General features: G+C 38.9%; 1 protein-coding gene across 1 annotated transcript in view; it reads left to right on the top strand.

Annotated features, from left to right (window-relative positions):
- HYDIN (HYDIN axonemal central pair apparatus protein) overlaps window positions 1-19,553 on the top strand; it is a 364,500-nt gene that overhangs the window by 126,324 nt on the left and 218,623 nt on the right. The window contains exon 11 of the mRNA XM_081806373.1: window positions 6,068-6,167. Coding sequence (XP_081662499.1) covers window positions 6,068-6,167 — 100 coding nt within the window. The remainder of the gene's footprint in view (window positions 1-6,067; window positions 6,168-19,553) is intronic.

Below are 19,553 nucleotides of genomic sequence, written 5' to 3'. Positions count from 1 at the left end.
AGTGAAACTTGCTCTGACAGATGGCCAGATCTTAGACCCCTGTCTTAGAAACCTTACTGGTCATTATTTTGAGAATCAAAACTTTACTAAAATCACAGTGTCTTGCCCCAGGAATTACAGTGGAGTAGAAAAGTCCCTTGCATGTCATGTGTCAACTCAGTCTTTTCTCTCAATGATAATTGGGGTAGTTTACCTTCAGTATGTTAGCTTCCATTTTTTTGCCTTATGTCTCTTTGAGACAACTTCTACTTGCTGTAAGTGATGATAAAAGGAGCCATGATGTGTCTCATTGATTTGGAAGATTCTAGAAGAGCAATTGTAGGTGGTGAAGCAGATTATAGTTTCTCATCAGGGATTCTTTTTTTAATTGATTGATGGAAATTTGATTAAGAAGATATTTTTATTTCCCAAGAGAAATTTTAAATATTTTCCTTAAATATGATAACACAGCTGAAAATATTTGTTTATGTAGTCAGGAATTTTTCCATTTTGGTGGAACACGATGGAAGTCATCACACATTATACAGCTGCTCTTGAAATCATTTTTCACTGACCTTGTTCTTAACTGACTGCACCCTGACCCAACCAGGATAGCTTTATAAAGATCTTCCAATACATTTCTGAAGAGCTGCAACACACTAATGTTGGCTGTGTCATCCAAATGAGCCTCCTGTGAGTCACCTTCCAAGGTACCTGAACATATGAGCATATAGTGCCTCCTACTTCGTTCACCAGATGGGAACACCAGGTCATGCTGGCCTCATCTAAGCCTGATTATCCGCTGTAGTGTTTTTAGGTTTCTTCTGGCATTTTTCTTTTTATGATGTGAGAAAAGTGAGGACTGACCTTTTGTTATAATTGCAGGGGGGTTCAGGAAATTAAAGAAAAATATATTATAAAATCCCAGTTCTCCCACTTATGGTTGGTGTGGTCTTAGGTGAGATATTTAACTTCTGTTTGCTTGGTTGTCTCATCTTTAAAATGGGGATAATACTTCACAAGATTATAAAGTTTGAGGTGGATATTGTACATTACTACTTACCACAGTGCTGGGAACATGAGCTCTCGGTTAATGGTTGCCAATATTATGATTTAGAGTTAGATGTGATTCAGTCTCATAAGATGAGAGTGTATGATTAGAAAGTATAACATTTGAGTGGCAAACGTTTAGATCACTCTTCTAAATTTAAGTTGGGGATTAAAATGCAACAATGAATCGTGGATCGCCACATCAAAAACCAATGATGTATTGTATGGTGACTAACATAACATAATAAAATAAAATTTAAAACAAAATAAAATGCAACCATTTTGTTTGACAGATATAAGCATTATTTTCCAGATAAACCAAGTGAATTAAATTTATATGTAACTCTGTTCTTGCAGTTGGGTTCTGATTTTGCAAAATTTGCAAAAATAATCCTTCATTGGAAGGGAGGGAGTGAGGGATGAAGGAAGGGAGGAGGGAGGGAGATGGGTGATAGGTGGGAAGGAAGGTGATTTTTAAAATATCTTCTTTTTTATTTAAGGATTTTCAAGGGAGATTTTTAAAAGAGCCCCTTTAGTCATTGTCAATGTAAGTTTTTAAGAAGATGATTTTTTAAAAAAGGACACTTTTCTCATGATGGTATCAATCACCTGTTATGAACTAGTGGCAGTGTGTTCATAGACATCTTACAAAAAGTCTCGGAACTGAATCCGTCAAGTTACTTGGTTGGTTGTTCTTATTCCAGAAGGAAACATGAAGTTCCATTTCCAGAGATATTTAATATTTGAGTAAAAGCTGCAATATGAGAGTTCGCTTTAGACCTGAAAAGTTGATTCAAATTCAAAGTTCAATTTGAATTCAAAGTTGATTCCTTCTGGAAGATTCACTTGATCAATAAGTGAAATGCAGCTATGGATCTGAGGAAAAAAACAAAGCATTAAGACCAAGAAGGAAAATAATTACAACATAACTGAAGGCCATTTTCACAATTATTTTCAACAAACAACCTAATAGTCACTTACAGTTCATATCCTAGATACGCAGTCTCATTTGGAGCAGGAGAATAGACAGTGATGGGAGAGGGGTCATACATGGAAGGAATGTAGAACAGCAGGGGTTCTGTGCCATGGGGCTGCTTTCTGAGGACCGGGAAGAAAGGATATTGACGGCAGAGCAGCCAAGGAAAATTCTGAATGTTTTGGTTTTCAGAAAGAGACTTTAGAACTGCACAATAACAAAGGGAACATTCTTTTCAGAGACTTAAATGACATGGAAGTTAATTTCAGGAGGGTTGGAGAAGTGATGTGAAATGTTTCAGAGCTATGTAAGTAAAAAGTGGGGTCAGTTTAGGCTGATAGCCTGTTTCTGAGGTTTATTTTCTCTGACTTGCTAGAAAGGGCTATGTTGAGTTTTTGCTATAAAGAAATAGAAGTTATTTCACTTTTATTTTAATCACAACTGAAAAATAACTGTCCTTCTACATGTTCTTAACTCCTTCAAATGAAGGAGATTGAAAACATCCCTTTGTGAGAGGAAACTGAATGACCGCACTTCTGTCTTTATAGATGCACATAGTCCTCTTAATGTACATTACACCTGCGACAAGCCCAGGAGAGGGTTTTAGAATAGGATTTATCCTTGAATTTCCTCCCAGGGCTCAGTAAAAGCTGCAAGTTACTAACAGCTGTCTCAGACCCAGTAAAACCAATGCAGCCCAGGATAAGAAAGCACTGAGCCCACGGTCCCATTCACTCAGACTGAAAACCCTATGGACTCAGATTCCCTCACCAAGCAGAAGGGCTTCTCAGCCCCAGGAGCCTCCATATCAGACAATCCTCTTAGGGATGACATCAAAACACCAACACTCCCTCCTCTGGGGAGCTTCTGGTCACCTCTGGAGTGTGTCTTCCCACCATTTTCCAACCTACCAGTCCTGATAATCAGACTTCTGTGATGATGGGGTGTCCAGGAATGCTTCTGCGATAGAACTTAAGTGTGTTGTCTTCTTGTATGCATATGGACCTTGGATTTTCTTGCTGGGATAATGCTTTTGAAAGTGGTCTGGATGTCCTTCAACAGATGAATGGATAAAGAAGATGTGGTATATATATATACAATGGAATATTACTCAGCCATCAGAAAGGATGAATACCTACCATTTACATCAACATGGATGGAACTGGAGGGTATTATGCTAGGTGAAATAAATCAAGCAGAGAAAGACAATTATCATACGGTTTCACTAATAATGTGGAATATAAGGAATAGCGCAGAGGACCATAGGGGAAGGGAGGGAAAACTGAATGGGAAGAAATCAGAGAGGGAGACAAACCATGAGAGACTCTGGACTCCGGGAAACAAATTGAGGGTTGCAGAAGGGGGGGGTTGGGGGCTATGGGGTAACTGGATGATGGGCATTAGGGAGGGCATGTGTTGTGATGAACACTGGGTGTTATATGCAACTAATGAATTGTTGAATACTACATCAAAAGCTAATGATGTACTATATGTTGGCTAGTTGAACTTAAAAAAAAAGAATAGATTAAAAAAAGAAAGAAAGAAAAAAGTGGTCTGGCTCACCCCAAGCCATAAGATGCTTGAATTTTCCCACATGTACTGAGCTTATCTCATTTCCATTGTAGCCTTCTTAAGGACCACTTCCTCCTGTCCTGGTGAGACATTTCTTTTTTTTTTTTTTTTTTAAGATTTTATTCATTTATTTGACAGAGACAGAGATAGCGAGAGCAGGAACACAAGCAGAGGGAGTGTGAGAGGGAGAAACAGGCTTCCGGCCGAGCCCGCTGAAGGCAGATGTTTAGCGACTGAGCCGCTCAGGCGCCCCCTGGTGACACTTTTCTCGCATAGGTTTTCTCAGGATTCAAGGTAGCTCCTTTGGTCAGTCAGTTTGGATAGAAACAGGTTAGCTGTGTCCATTCTATACCCCCAAACAAAGCAGTGTCTAAACCCACCAGGGGAATACATTTGTCTGTTGGTTAGGAGGAAGCCCAGGTCTTCAACTGTTCTGAGATGGAATACCCACTGATGGACCCATGAATGGATGAGTCACCTTTTACACCTGACCTCTTTGCCCATTCTAGCCATGGGTGTTCCTAACATTCCTTGTCATTGGAACCCCCACAAATCCTAAAGGGGCCAGTATTTTCCATTTATCAGAAGGGAACAGGGACTGGTTTCAAGGTTTGGAAAAGTGCCACAGTGAAACACCTCAATACGTGAAAATGCTTAGGGCTTCCCTCTTCCCCGCATGCTCTCAGAGGCCCCTTTCAGCTCTAAATTTGTATGACTTTTGTGGTTCCAGTTGAGGAGAAAATGGCAGAAATAGGCTGCAAAGATGAATAGGCATCTGCTAAGAAGTACACAGTGTGCAAACTGAGTAGATACGACTGATTGGATAAATATGTTGAGAAATAGGAGCCACTTGTGGTTTAGGGCTGGGAATGAAGCAGTCCCTGAGCTCACAGGGCCCTCATCCTCGTGGGCTGATGGGGGCTATAAGAGCTCCCAGGACCCACAGGAGGCTCATGGTCCTCACTGCTGCTTCTGTGCTCTTTGTCATGTGAAGTCAGGGGACGCTGCACGGGGAAGTGCGCTGATCAGTCTGTTACCTTCATAAACAAACCCAAGTGGGCTCTAGTTTGCTATTTCCACCCTCTTGTTTGATGTCTGCATTTTAAACCATTTTGTTCTCTGAGTCTTTCCTCCAGCACTGTGTTCATTTCAGCCAGACTGGAGTGAATAGAATATGCATTGGGGATTGTCTGAAACCAGAGCCTAATTATTTACCAAGTTGTCTTAGTTTTCTGTTTAGCTAGTGGGAGCATTTAAAGATCTTTGGATGTGATTAACACTTATGCCATACTTGATCTATTAACAAAAACCTCTGAAAAATACACGCTTTTTCTCCCCCAATTTTTTCAGTACTTCATCTTATTCTTTCCAGGTAGCATAAAAATAACATCAATTATAGTAAACATTTATTGAGCTCTTACTAAGTACCAAGTGTGGGGCAAAGTATGTGACCTGCATGACCTTGTCAGACTTTGGGTGGGAAACCCTTTGAGGCAGGTACGACTAGCATCTCCTATTATAGCCCTTACAAGTTAATGAAGAGGCCTCAGGTTACTGGTTAATAGGAAAATATTTTTCAAGAAATATCTCAAGGGGATTTCCGTATGTGGCATGTTGTATTATAATTTTCAAAACTAATAAAGATTATGACTTTTGAGTGGCTTGCATTAAAACAGAAAATATCACACTGGATTAGAATCAGTGTTTGACCTGGTCATTGTTTTGCCTTGGGCCATTGTTATGTTTTCACAGAATTATAGTATTTCATTATGCTGTCACCTCAAGAGTAAGTTAGTCCATCTGGACGCTGTATATATATATATATATATATATATATATATATATACACACATATATATATATATGCAACACCTCTCACAAATATTTTTAAATATTTGTGTGCACATGTATCATCCCTCTAAGATGTGAGTTCCATGCGGTCTCAGACCACACCTTTCTTCATCTCTGTAGCCCAATGCTGGCCATCTGGTGGCATAAAATGAATGTCCATTGAATGCACAAATATTGAAACTGTTCTAAACATCCTAGTTTCCTTTAGTAACTATATATTCATGAACTCACTGAAATTTGAAGCTCATTTCCAAATTGTACCACCTCTTAACAAGTAGCATAAATTTACTATCTGTTGGGTAAAATAGTGCTTTCTTTTATTTGTTGTAAAAATATTTCCTTCAAGTTTCCTGAGGTTATAACATAATAGTAACATTTAAAAGCAGTGCCTTCTCTTCATCACATTGGTTTTCTTTTGTTTTTGTTTTTAAAGATTTTATTTATTTATTTAGAGATTGTGCAAGCGGAGGGGAGGGGCAGAGGGAGGAGGAGGGAGAGAATCTCAAGCAGACTCTGTGCTGAGCCATGACCCTGAGATCATGACCTGAGCCGAAATCAAGAGTCAGATGCTTAACCCACTGAGCCACCTGAGTGCCTCTTCATCACATTGTTTTTTAATGATTCTTTCATGGTTTTCAGGAAGGTGATGTCTGGCCTAATTCATCAGCTGAAATCACGGTGTACTTTAATCCTCTGGAAGCCCGGCTCTACCAGCAGACAGTTTACTGTGACATTTCAGGTAAAGACTTTCTCTATGTGGTAAACTCAGGTTACCAAGTGCCCAGAGCATCAAGTGGGGTATCTGTGTGTGTGTGTGTGTGTTCAGACTATAAGAAGTGCATGATATCAATAGAGGAATAATAGAGTCAAGTTATACACTTGTCATTTTTTTTTCTAGAACAGGTCAAACTTTGAAGTACATTACACTTGTGGTGCGGTCGGGGCAGGGTGGGGATGGGAAACCATGGATCTGGGTTTACTCTTGATTTTTAGAGCAGTAGGAATATTACTTGACACAAATTCTCAAAATTTTATTTTTTGTTCTTTTTATAGTATTTGGCTATTTAATTTTTTCATTTCTGAGTTTTTAATCAAAATAATGTATGCCAGGGAGGATGGGAAGACAGCCTGGCAGTGGCCAGAATCAGCATGTGGGATGTACAAATAGAGTGGCAACCTGGTAGCTTCAGAAGATTGGATACAGATAGAAGCATTAAACAAAAAAGTAATCAGGATAACAAGTGCCAATATTATTTTTCAGTCTTGGAGGAGGCAGATATATCTATCTATCTATCTATCTATCTATCTATATCCATATATGTACCTTAGAGAAAGGCTAAGATGAGTCTTTGGTATTGAAATGGAATTGGGGTTATCACTGTGAACCCATGGTTGTTGATATGCACAGATATAGAATGTATATGTAAATGTGTGTATATGTTTATGTATATTTCCTACCTATGACCATTGAGAGGTCCTGGCAGCTTTGAGATCCTAGTATCAATGAGAACACCTCATAACCAAAGCTTGGTTTCTGAACCCAATCTCTTCTAAGAGGGACTTTTTCCAGGGTTGAGGTGGGGAAAGAACAAGATGAGCCTGGAACATCCTTTCATGTCAGAAACTAAGGAAATGCTCAAAGAATGACAGGGATATGTCAAAATGATACAGAAGCCAGCAAAGGGACTCCCACTGACCAAATTTGGAACAAGTGAAGAATCAAGAAAATAATGATACTAATAGATTATAATCTGTTGAATAAATAGGAATCTATGAATCCACTAAGTAAAAATTTACTATTTGGCAATCATGGTAATAATCAGTGCAGGTGAAAAGCATTCTTTTTTTTAATTTTTTTTAAAGATTTTTTTTAAATTTATTTATTAGAGAGAGAGAGAGAGCATGAGAGGGGGGAAGGTCAGAGGGAGAAGCAGACTCCCCGCCGAGCAGGGAGCCCAATGTGGGAGTCGATCCTGGGACTCCAGGATCATGACCTGAGACGAAGGCAGTCGCTTAACCAACTGAGTCACCCAGGCGCCCCGGTAAAAAGCATTCTTACGCTTTAATGGGTCTCAAAATATCCTACCTCAAAATGCTTATTAATTATAAAGGGGCAAAATCTAACTTTACAGTGAAGAAATCTGGGAAATGTTATTTTAGTTAAGGCCAACAGTAATATGGCAGATCAACCTCATGGACTACTCACTAGGATATCATCAGAACACAGCATCTCTTCATTGATATCAGGGCCAAAATATCTAATGTGGGTCTAATTGTGGGGAAACATTAGACTAACCCAAATTGAAGAACAAAACAAAATTACCAGCCTGTAATCCTCAAAGACATCAAGCTCATGAAAGTCAATAAAAGACTGAAGAACTGTCCTAGATTGAGTGAGACTCAAGAGACATGACGTCTGGGTGTAACACGTGAGCCTGGACTGGATCCTTTGCTATAAAGCAGATTATTGGGTAAAGGGTGTATGGAATTCTTTGTACTACTCTGGAAGTTTTTCTGTGTTTAAAAAATGTCTCAGAATTCTTTTTTAAAATGCTGGTGCCAATAAATAAGTAAAAGAAGTAGATAATAAGATTAAAAATCTAACTAGTAGTCTTTTTCTCCAGTGTTACTTTCAAGAAGCACTTTTAGCTGTTTCTTGTGGTGGTAATTTTCCTTGCTAATTCTATGCTTATATTGATTGCTATTTGTTGATTTATCAGCTTGACATACTACATTTGAGTCCCCACTATGAAAGATGAAGATTTAGTTCACATATGATCTCACTGTCCCCTTGCTGGCCTTATTGAGTTATAATTTACATGCAGTGAAATTTGCCCTTTTTTGGTGTACAGTTCTGTGAACTTTGACAAACCTAAACAGTCATGTAACTGGACCCAAAATAAAGATACAGAATATCTCCATCACACCATAAAGTTCCCTCATTGCCACTTTGCAGGCAATCCCATTCCCCTACCTCAGCCCCTGGCAACCCAATTATTTTTATTATATTTTATTTTATGAGTTTTATTTATAGACTTAAATAATATACTTAAAACTATATTTTTTGTTCAATCAACTCTACAGTATCTCTTGACATGTAAGGATATTACCACCATTCCACCCTGTTTCTCTCTTACCTTCTGTGATTTGTTCTACTTTCGTATTGGAATGGCTGATAACCCTATTTAAGTTCTCTGATGTTGTTTTTTTTTTAAGATTTTATTCATTTATTTGACAGAGAGAGAAACAGCGAGAGAGGGAACACAAGCAGGGGGTGTGGGAGAGGGAGAAGCAGGCCTCCCGCTGAGCAGGGAGCCCGATGCGGGGCTCGATCTCAGGACCCTGGGATTATGACCTGAGCCGAAGGCAGACGCTTAACGACTGAGCCACCCAGGCGCCCCTGAATTGACTTTTTTGTACAGGTTTTGGGTTCCTCCTCCCACCCCGACCAATGTTTCTAATTCTTTATTTCTTCACTCTTGTCTAATTGTAGAATGTGTGCTCTTCTTTTCCTTGAAGACATTTTTCTCAGACCCTACCAGCTTCTCATTCTAAGTCAGATCCACCACCTCCTACACAGTTGTTACTCAGGAATTTTTAAAGTTTCCATGTGTGTTCCATTACATCTTTTTACTCTCACTTTGCTCAAGTAGCTTCCTCAGAAAGGGTCTATAGGAGGGAAACTTTGATCCTTGAATGCCTGATAATGTCTCATTCTGCCTCCATACTCACCTGATAGTTTAGCTGAAATTTCTAGGTTCACAGTAATTTCTCCTCAGAAGGTTAAAGACATTGTGCCAACTTGATGGTAAAAGTCCAGAAGTCTGAAGTCACCTAATTCACATTCCTTGATGGGTGGTCTGTTATTTCTCTCTCAATACTTTCTAGAGTTTTCTTTTTGTACTTGAGGTCTGAAATGTCATGAAGCCATGTCCAAGAGTGAGTTTTCTAATTCATCCTCCACAGCTTTCTGTGGGCCATTAAGAGTCTGCTTACTCATGTGTTACTTCAGCTCTGGGAAATTGTATTTTTTTGTGTGTACTTTCCTCCATTATTTTTCATTTTATTCTTCTGGAAATCTTAACAGTCTGATGTTAGACCTACAGGATTGATCATCTGTTCTCAAAGAACCAGATTTTAATCAAACATGAGTAATAAATGACATTAAATGCCATTTAATGCTATTAAATAAAGAGAAATATTTATTTGTTAGAAAATTCCAAGGTAGCAAGTATCATGCAGTCATAGGGATCCTTCCAATGCCTTCTGGTCCATGGTTGTCCTTTGTTTATAAGAATGAGAAAATGGGTTGAATTTTCAGAGTAGTTAGTGCTACTCACCTCTGCTGGGTAATGTGTGGGTCTCCCAGGATTTACAGCTGTGGTGGCTATTTTAATAATAAAATATTAAATGGTGAGAGAGAGTAGTAAGAGTGCATGATCACTAGTAGCTTCAAGTGCAAAAATCCCACTATTCTGCCCTACCTAGCATAGTCACTTTTCTCTGTGTATCAAGGGATCAAGCAGTCTAAGAACAGTGCAGAAAGATGGGCTGCGTAAGTCAAGACTATGCTGCCCTCCTCCTCCTCCAAGTATGTGTGTCCCTTTCTGACGATGTTTCCCTCATCTTCCCTGAAAGTAACTGCCACTTTGATTTTTATGATAGTTATTTTTTTGATTTGTTTTCAGGTATAAGTTAACTGCCTATGTGTTCATGTCTAAGCAAAATAGTATAGTTTTGCTGGTTTAAAAATTTATATATTGAAATTATACTCTATGCCTTATGCTGTTAGCACTGGGAAGATAAAGCCACTCAGTAAACATTGATTAAATGGATGCAAATAAGTGAACAGATGAATGAATGAGTGAATGAATCCTAGTTTGATCTGGTCTCTTCCTTGCCCATGAATGCAGGATTCTCAAGATGGCCCCAGAATGAATGCAGGATGGACTAGGAGTTTCAGGATTGACAAAAATCTGTTTTCACACTTCACGCCAGCATCATCTGCCCCAGACTTCTTAATGGGTCTGGAAGAAATGTTGGTACAGCAGTGTTCAGACACAGGCTGGAAATGCTCCGGTGGCCCCACGCCACAGGTGGTGGGACCTCCCTCCCATCTATGACTCCCCGGGATGTCGTGCTTGGTCATGTTCCAGGGGGTTGGCTGCTCTCCAGGAGGTTCCCAAACATTAGACATAACTAGTTGTATTCAGCTATTGTTTTGTTTGCAGTTCTGAATCCTGCCACAGAATTCACATCCTGGATAAACTGAATAGTATAATTTTCCATCTGCATGACATTCTTCTTTATTTTGTTAGTGGTTTATTAAAAGACATGATTGCCAGAGAAGGGTTTTGTTTACATTGTAATTCCATATTATCTTCCTTGTAAATTCCATGTAATTCCATGTCTTTTCAAGGGCTGGTGATGATTCCTTAGTATTATCTTCAAAGAGTTGGTAAAACCTCCTGGTTTTAGGTCACTAAGAAATGCTTCTTAGGCAGATAGAAAAAGCCCTTTCCCTTGTTTTGTTTTGTTTTGCTTTGTTTTTTAATATACTTTGAGCATATAGAAGCAAATACATATAGCTATGCTTCCCCCTCATGCCTTTTTTACATAAATGATAGCATACTTTACACAGTGATTCTGACACTACTTTTTAAATATTTCTTTTTTTTGTTTTTTTTTTTTTAAGATTTTTATTTATTTGCGAGAGAGAGAATGAGAGACAGAGAGCATGAGAGGGAGGAGGGTCAGAGGGAGAAGCAGACTCCCTGCTGAGCAGGGAGCCTGATGTGGGACTCGATCCCGGGACTCCAGGATCATGACCTGGGCCGAAGGCAGTCGCCTAACCAACTGAGCCACCCAGGCGCCCCTTTTTAAATATTTCTTGCAGATTATTCCATTAACACTAAATAAAAAGTCATTCTTTTTCATGGTCATATAGGAATCCTTTGTATTTATATACTGTAGTTTAATTTTTAACCATTTGTCACTAAGAAATAGGACATAGATCCACAAATGTACATAAAATATACTGTGGTGGGTAGAATAACAGCTTCCCAAGGATGTCCATGCCCTAAACCCCAGAACCTATGAATATATTACCATGCATGTGTTACATTACCTGACAAAAGGAAATTAGGGCAGAAAATGGAAATTTAGGTTATTAAAGAACTGACCTTAACATAGGGAGATTAACCTGGATTATGTGAGTGGCTCAGTAGATAATCACAAGGGTCCTTAAATGTCAAAGAGGGAGACACTAGAATCAGTCTCAGTGTCACAATGATATGATACGAGAAAGACTGAACCAGCCATTTCTGGCTTTGAAGAGAAAGGGCTGAGGCATGTGGTCAGCCTCTAGAAGCTGGAAAAAACAAGAAAATGGGTTTTCCCCCAGAGCCTCCAGAAGGAAATGCAGCTCTGACAGCACCTTGATTTTAGTCCAGTGAGACCCATCTTAGATTTCTGACCTCTATAATTTTTAAGATAATAAATGTATAGGTTAGGCATTTAGTTCATGGTGACCTGGCTCAGCAGCAACAGGGAACTAATACACATACATATATATTGTAATTACAAGACAAATATTATGTAACTGCTACCAAGATCCATAATAGAACATTTCCAGCCCTGAGAAGGCCCCTGTGTGTCCTTCCCAGTCACATTCCCCTCATCCGAACCTCCCCCTGAAATAATCACCATTCTGTCCTTGATGGTCATTATTTCATTGCTTCCATTTATAGTTTTTACCCCAGCGTATGTGCACATAATGCAATTTGGTACTGCCTGTTTTTGAAACATACATAATTGGAATCGATCTGCATGTCTCATCCATGTTGTTGCTTATAGCCCTGGTTGTATTTCACTTCCATTGTTGTATAGTGTTCCATCCTGGGAATATAGGTTCAGAGACAGGAAGTAGCAGGAAAGGCCGGTGTCACTGGTCTTGAAGGAGGCCTCCTGACACACATGAAATTTAACCCACATCTTCAGCTGGAACTTTTTTTTCTTTTGAAAGCTTTTATATCTAGGCACCGTGAGTACAAAGATGTACAAAACCAGAATTCCTGTCCTCAGAAAGCATAGCAGTGAGTGGAGGAAACTGACAAATAAACCAACAATTATATTGCAGTGCTATCCAGTGAATGAGTGCGTAATAGAAGAGGGTACGGGACACATAGCTCAGTCTGGGGTTTTCAGGGAAGGTTCCCCGGTGAAAGTGACCCTTTTGAAGTGTTCATTAGTCAAGTAAAAAAGGCTGTGGAGCTGGGAACCCTTTGTGCAAGTAGATGGCAAGAGCATAAAATGGCAAAGAATTTCAAATTCTTAGCCTGTGGCTGCCGGAGAGACAGAGACAGACTGGGAGGGGAGAGGTGGGGGCAGGAGATGGAGCTGGAGGCTGGAGGAGTAGGTAGCTCAGGGAAGGGCTGCCTTAACTGCTGGACTAAGAACCTTGGAATTCCTCCTGACTGCCCTGGGGAATCAGGGAAGGGCTCTAAGCAAGGGAGGGACCTGCTTGGATCTGAACACAGGAAATATAACATCACTAAAAATCTTTTTGGTTCATCTGAAACTGAAATTTTTTCTTCATTGCAATTTTCAGATTTTCTTAGAAGTAGTGAAACTGTATGTTAGATATTTATAAAGACTTGCTGATGGTCTGCTCTGTGGCTTGAAACGGACTTTTTATCTATCTTGACTTTCCAATGTAATGTGGAAATTCCTAATCTAATCATGAAGATTACCTTAAAAAAAAACAAAAAACTCAACGGGAAACCGCACATATTTGGTTTGGATCACCATATGGGAACTTCAAAGGAAGCAACACTTTCTGATTTAAACTGTGAAATATATTGCTAGATAACATCGTTAGTGGGTGCTTCAGAGTCAAATGTGAAAAAGCAGCATGGTAGAAAGGATACCAGATGTACCTGCTTCCTTTCAGGACCCAATTAAAATGAAACTAGAGTGTCCATTTTCATTCTGTCCATCAGAAGTAGCATCTGAATTGTTAGCACAATTTAGAGCTTTTGATCTTTATCCCAGTTGCACTAAAGAAGGGACACTCAGGAGAGAGAAATGTTGAAAACATTTTTGAGTTTTCAGAGTAATAAGTGAGTAATGGTCTACATATTTGTAGGGTTTCTTTCTCAAAACTCATCAGACTGCCACCTAATAATAATATAAGGTTTCTTAGTCCTATGAATAAGAAATTATTTTCTTGATCAACTACACTATTTAAGTTATATGTTCAATTATCAAATATTTCAAACATAAAGAACACAGGGAATAATATCTAAGTATCTATGTATGCATACCCAGGTTTAGGAAAACTTGAACAAATGGAAAGGTCTGTTGATGTTTTTGGTCAGGAAGATCAACATCATAAATAGGTCAGTTCTCCTTGTAAATATAATGTGATCCCAATGGTAATATCAAGGTTTTTTCTTTTTTTTAAATTAGGTGGATTCCAAAGTTCTTATGGAGGAAATAAATGAACTAGAATTGCTTAGAAAATTCAGAAAAACAAGAATAATGTGGGAGGACTGGCCCCACCATATGTTAAAACTTATTTAAAAGCTATAATAAGTACAATTGGATGGTTCTGGAACATGAAAAGAAAGTAGCTATTGAATCAATATTCATTCTTTTCATCCTTAACTGATCAGCAGCAGCAGCAGAAGCAGCATGCCCTAATCCCCTAAGCCCTCCCCAAACCCCATTTCCCAATGTCCTTGGTATGTGAGCTTCTGCCTAAACCCTAATTTATTTAAGCTACTTTGTTCATCTTTTGCTGTATAACAGACCACCCTAAATTTAGTGGCTTAACACAACCAGCAGCCATTTATTTTGCTCACAGATCTGTAGTTTGGTCAAGATTCCTCAAGGACAACTCCTCTTTGCTCTACCTGGGGACAGTTGGACAGGCCAGAAGGTGAAGGCTGGTATCATTTTAGAGCTCACCCACCTACATGTCTAGCAGTTAATTGTGGCTGTTGGCAGGGACCTCACCAGGTTCTGCTTGCTGGAACCCCTATCCATGGCCTCTCCATGAGGCTGCTTGCTTCCGCATTGCATGGACAAGGGACCAGATTGTTGATGTGGAAATCTAGTGCAGTCCGATTGCTATTTCTTGAAGTTACCTGTCTTCTGTATCAGACTGATATCCAGAATTACTTTATGCTTTGATGTTCTACAGTTTCATTGTGATGGATTTGCCATGTTTATTCTCCTTAGGTACTTGATCTGCTTCTTCAGTCTAAGCATCTTCCTCACTCCTGGGATTTCTCAGCATTTATCTCTTCAAATTTTTTTCTCTCATAATCTCAGGTTTCTCCTGGAAATTCTTTCAGATATATGTCTTTCCCATGGAGTCACCATGTCTTCTAACCTCTTCTTTACATTTTTTATTTCTTTCTTTCTCTTTGATACATCCTGGGTATTTTTCTAAGATCTTTCTCTCAGTTGGCTAATTCTTTAGCTTTTTCTACTCTTTGGTATTCATCTATTCAGTTTTTAATTCTATCAACTTGGTTTTTCAGTTTTAGAAGTTCTGTATGATTTTAATACTTTCATTTTTTTCTCCTTCACTATGGTTTCTATTTCTTTATTTGCCTCTTGGAAAATTTTAAGAATACAATGTCAGAGTTTCTTTAAGAGTTTTCTATTATCTCAAACCCTTTCCTCATACTGGATTGTTTCTTCAGATGGCTTGAAATGTTTGTATTGTAAGCCCATCTTTAGTACGTTTGTGGACTGAATATTTGTGTTCTCCCAAAATTCATATGTTGAAACTTAATCCTCCATGTGATGTTTTTGGGAGGTGGGGGATCTTTGGAGGGTGATTAGGTAGTGAGGGCAGAGCCCTCATGGATGGGATTAGTGTCCTTATAAAGGAGACCCCAGAGCACTCCCTCACTCCTTCCTCCATGGGAGGACAGAGAGAGAAGATGGCTCTCACCAGACACTGAATCTGCTGCACCTTGATCTTGGACTCTCCAGCTTCCAGAACTGTGAAAAATAAACATTTGTTGTTTAAGCCACCCAGTGTCTGGTATTTCTGTTAGAGAAGCCCAAACAGACTAAGACAGCATGGGAGTATTCCTTCAGAGCAGTTTTTCAGGATCCTACAACTATTGTTTTCTCAGCTTCTGACTCTTTCACCTATCATATAGGGTAAATTTGGATCCCATATCTGTACCTGGGACTTCGATTCCTCATAGGAACCTCTTTCCCCTATTGAGAGATCTAGGTAGAGGACAATTTTCGTAACTACTTCCCTAGACCAATAGATAGAATTTTTCTTCTTGTTTCCTTTCCAGAAAAGGTATCCTTTCCAAGGTCCTGGATTCATTCAAGGATCTAAGTTCAGTTCCTTATTCCCGGAGAGGAGCAAAGCCAAATGTCCACTTTTTGTGTTAAAACTGAAGCCACTAGGGGCGCCTGGGTGGTTCAGATGGTTAAGCGTCAGCTCAGGTCGTGATCCCAGGGTCCTGGGATTGAACCCCGCATCGGGCTCCCTGCTTGGTGGGGAGTCTGCTTCTGCCTCTCCCTCTACTCTTCCCCCTGATTGTGCTCTCTTGCTCTCTCTGTCAAATAAATAAATAAAATCTTAAAAAAAAAAAAGAACACTGAAGCCAGTAGACCATAGGACCTGTATGATGAACTTTACAAATCTCCAAATTCCCTTGTCATTTCTGTCACCTGGTATTTTCCTTTCTTCCTTTTGAACTTGGGTAAGTATTAAAAATACATATTTGTCATATTTTTAATAAGCTTTTTTTTATTTGAAATGGAGGAATGGACTGAGTCTGCTCACTCTGCCATGTTTCAGAAGTTAACATAGTTAACAGTGTTCATGTTTCTTGAGATAACATCCCTAGAGAATCTGCATAGACTTACTCTGCTGATCATTAACAATGGAGATTCTTGGGTTTCATCTATGTTTTATTGCATCAAAATCTGTGGAGGTTGTGCTAGAGAATATCTGTTTTAAATGAAGGCTAAAAAGTGTGTGGCAAGGTTACAGGATACAAGATCCATATAGAGAGAATCAATTGTGTTTCTATACATTGAATAATGGGAAATTGACATTAAAAAAAACACTGGGGAGGGTGTCTACTATGGTGAGCGCTGTGAATTCTGTAAGACTGATGAATCACAGACCTGTACCCCTGAAACAAATAATACATTATATGTTAATTAAAAAATTATAAATAAATAAATAAAACAATAGGGGCGCCTGGGTGGCTCAGTCATTGGGCGTCTGCCTTCGGCTCAGGTCATGATCCTGGGGTCCTGGGATGGAGCCTCGCCTCAGGCTCCCTGCTCTACGGGAAGCCTGCTTCTCCCTCTCCCACTCCCTCTGCTTGTGTTCCCTCTCTCGCTGTGTCTCTCTCTGTCAAATAAATAAAATCTTTTAAAAATAAAACAATTTAAAAAATCATTTACAATAGTATTAAGAAATCCTAAATACTTAGAGATAAATTTGACAAGAGATGTGTAAGACCTGTACACTGAAAACCACAAAACATTGCTGAGAGAAATTAAAGACCTAAATAAATGGAGAACTATACCTTGTTAAAAAGTGGGTAAGTTCAATATCATTAAGATGTTATTTCTTCCTCACATTTATCTATAGATTCATTGCAATCCAAACAGAAATTCTAACTGCTGTGTGTGTGTGTGTGTGTGTGTGTGTGTGTGTGTGTGTAGGAATTGACAGGCTGATTCTAAAATTCAGATGGAAATGCAAAGAGTCTAGAATAGCCAAAACAACTTTGGAAAAGAACAAAACTGGAAGGCTACTACTACCTGATTTCAAGACAGTTTTTAAGCTACAGTAATGAAGATAATCTTGGATAATCTCCCCACCTCAGAAATCTTAACTTAATCACATATTTTGCCATATAAGGTAATATTTACTCTTTTGCCATATAGGGTAATATTTACAGGAATTAGGACACCGACCATCTTTGGGCACCATTATTCAGTCTACCACAGATCCTATGCAGTTGCCCAGTTGTTTGGACTCCATACAGTCTAGTCCATCTTCCCGTATTGACATTCAGCACCTGTTCTGTCATAAATTAAATTCATGTATATGTGTACATTTATTCTGAGTCCTGTATTGTTTCCTTAGTCATTTTGCACCTTTTGCCCCAATACCACATTATCTTAATTACAGTAGCTTTATAATAGATCTTAATATATCAGAGGGCAAATCATTCTCATTTATTCTTTTTAAAGAATGTCTTGCTTATTATTGGCCCTTTGATTTTACATTTAAATTTTATAATCAACCTGTCAAAATCCACCAGATTCTGCCTGCCAGCATTTTGTTTTAACAGAACATTGAAATTATAGATACAGATCAGTTGGAGGAAAATTGACAATTTTATGACATCGAGTCTTCCTTTTCAAGAACATATCCTAGTTCTCCATTATTTAGATCTTCGTTAATATCTTTCAATAAAGTTTTATGATTTTCCCCTTGAAGATCTTAAGTATATATTGATTTATTTCTAGGTACTTTATGTTTTTGTTGCTATTACAAATAGTGTCTTAAAAATTAATTTTTTCTGATTGTTGTAGTATGTAGAAATGCAGTTGACTTTTGCGTATTGATTTGGTAACCATCATTATAATATAACTCTTATTAATTTTAAAAAATTATTTATAGATTCTTTAGGATTTTCCAGGTAGACAGTCCCAAAATATGTGAATAATGGCAGTTTGTTCTTCCTCTTTATACTTTTCCCCCTCTTCTTTCTTGTCTTACTGCAAAGGAATGGAGCTCAAGTATAATATTGGACATCTAAGATAGCGGGCAGATTTTTGAAAGCCCTTAGTTATATTTCCTGGAATTTAATGCAATGTGATCTCTTGCATTCAAGGACTTCAGGGCTGTTAAAGGGGGTTCTATAGTACATCTCTCTGCTGCTTGTGTGAAACCAAGACACTGTAATCAGAGATGGGAAACTTCCCTATTTCAAAAAACATTTTAATATTTTGCTCTTCTTTTTTTTTTTTAAGATTATTTATTTATTTATTTATTTGACAGAGGGAGAGAGACAGCGAGAGAGGGATCACAAGCAGGGGGAGTGGGAGAGGGAGAAGCAGGCTTCCCGCTGAGCTGGGAGCCCAATGCGGGGCTCGATCCCAGGACCCTGGGATCATGACTTGAGCCGAAGGCAGACGCTTAACCGACTGAGCCACCCAGGCGCCCCTAATATTTTGCTCTTCTAACAAGGAATCTGTCATTAGAGCTTACTTCAGTAAGCTCTTTTGCCAAGACAAGAAAAATCCCTGCTTCATAAATCTTGCAGAAAAGTAGCGTTTGTAATGCAACCTTAAAATCTAGACTAACTCTCACAAAAGCAAGGCTGGTTATCTCTTGTATTCCCATTCTATCCTGGCTAGCTACAAATAAGACAGTCTCCTTTGAAGTAATTAATAATTCCCAAAGAAACATTGGCTCACTGCTTTATTACAACACATCTCCTTTTTATTATTATTATTATATTAAGGAAGGCAGTCAGGGTAACAGATGGGGAAAGCTTTAAGCGTGACAGTTATAAATAGTCTTGCGTTTATTCCACAATATATTTGCAATTCTCTTTCTTTGCCATTCTGGAAGTTGGATCCCTGTCAAAATACTTTCCTCCTGACCAAGGAATACAAATCATTGCCAATAGAACTCTAAAATAATGGAGTAAGTTGATGATGTTCTCTGAAAATTTTACTTCTATATTAGAGGATTGTCAACACAAACACCTGATCTTCAGAGGGACCTCTTTTCCAGGGATCAGATGGATTGGGGGAACCCTTTGAATGAATCAGCTGTCCCAAATATTGCTAAGATTGCTCTTGTTTCTTATAATCACAATAATACTTGCCTAATGACCACTGTGTTGCCAAGCACTAGAGGGGGACACAGAGACAGTTACTCCTGACTTTAAAAAGACAGGCATAGGGGCGCCTGGGTGGCTCAGTTGGTTAGGCGACTGCCTTCGGCCCAGGTCATGATCCTGGAGTCCCGGGATCGAGTCCCACAACCCGCTCCCTGCTCAGCGGGGGGTCTGCTTCTCCCTCTGACCCTCTTCCCTCTCGTGCTCTC

Source organism: Leptonychotes weddellii, chromosome 16 (assembly GCF_054177405.1).
Source record: "Leptonychotes weddellii isolate Sample4059 chromosome 16, ASM5417740v2, whole genome shotgun sequence".
In the NCBI taxonomy this organism is placed as follows: Eukaryota; Metazoa; Chordata; class Mammalia; order Carnivora; family Phocidae; genus Leptonychotes; species Leptonychotes weddellii.
Note: the sequence above shows the minus strand (reverse complement) of the source record. Positions and strands in the feature narration are given on the sequence as shown.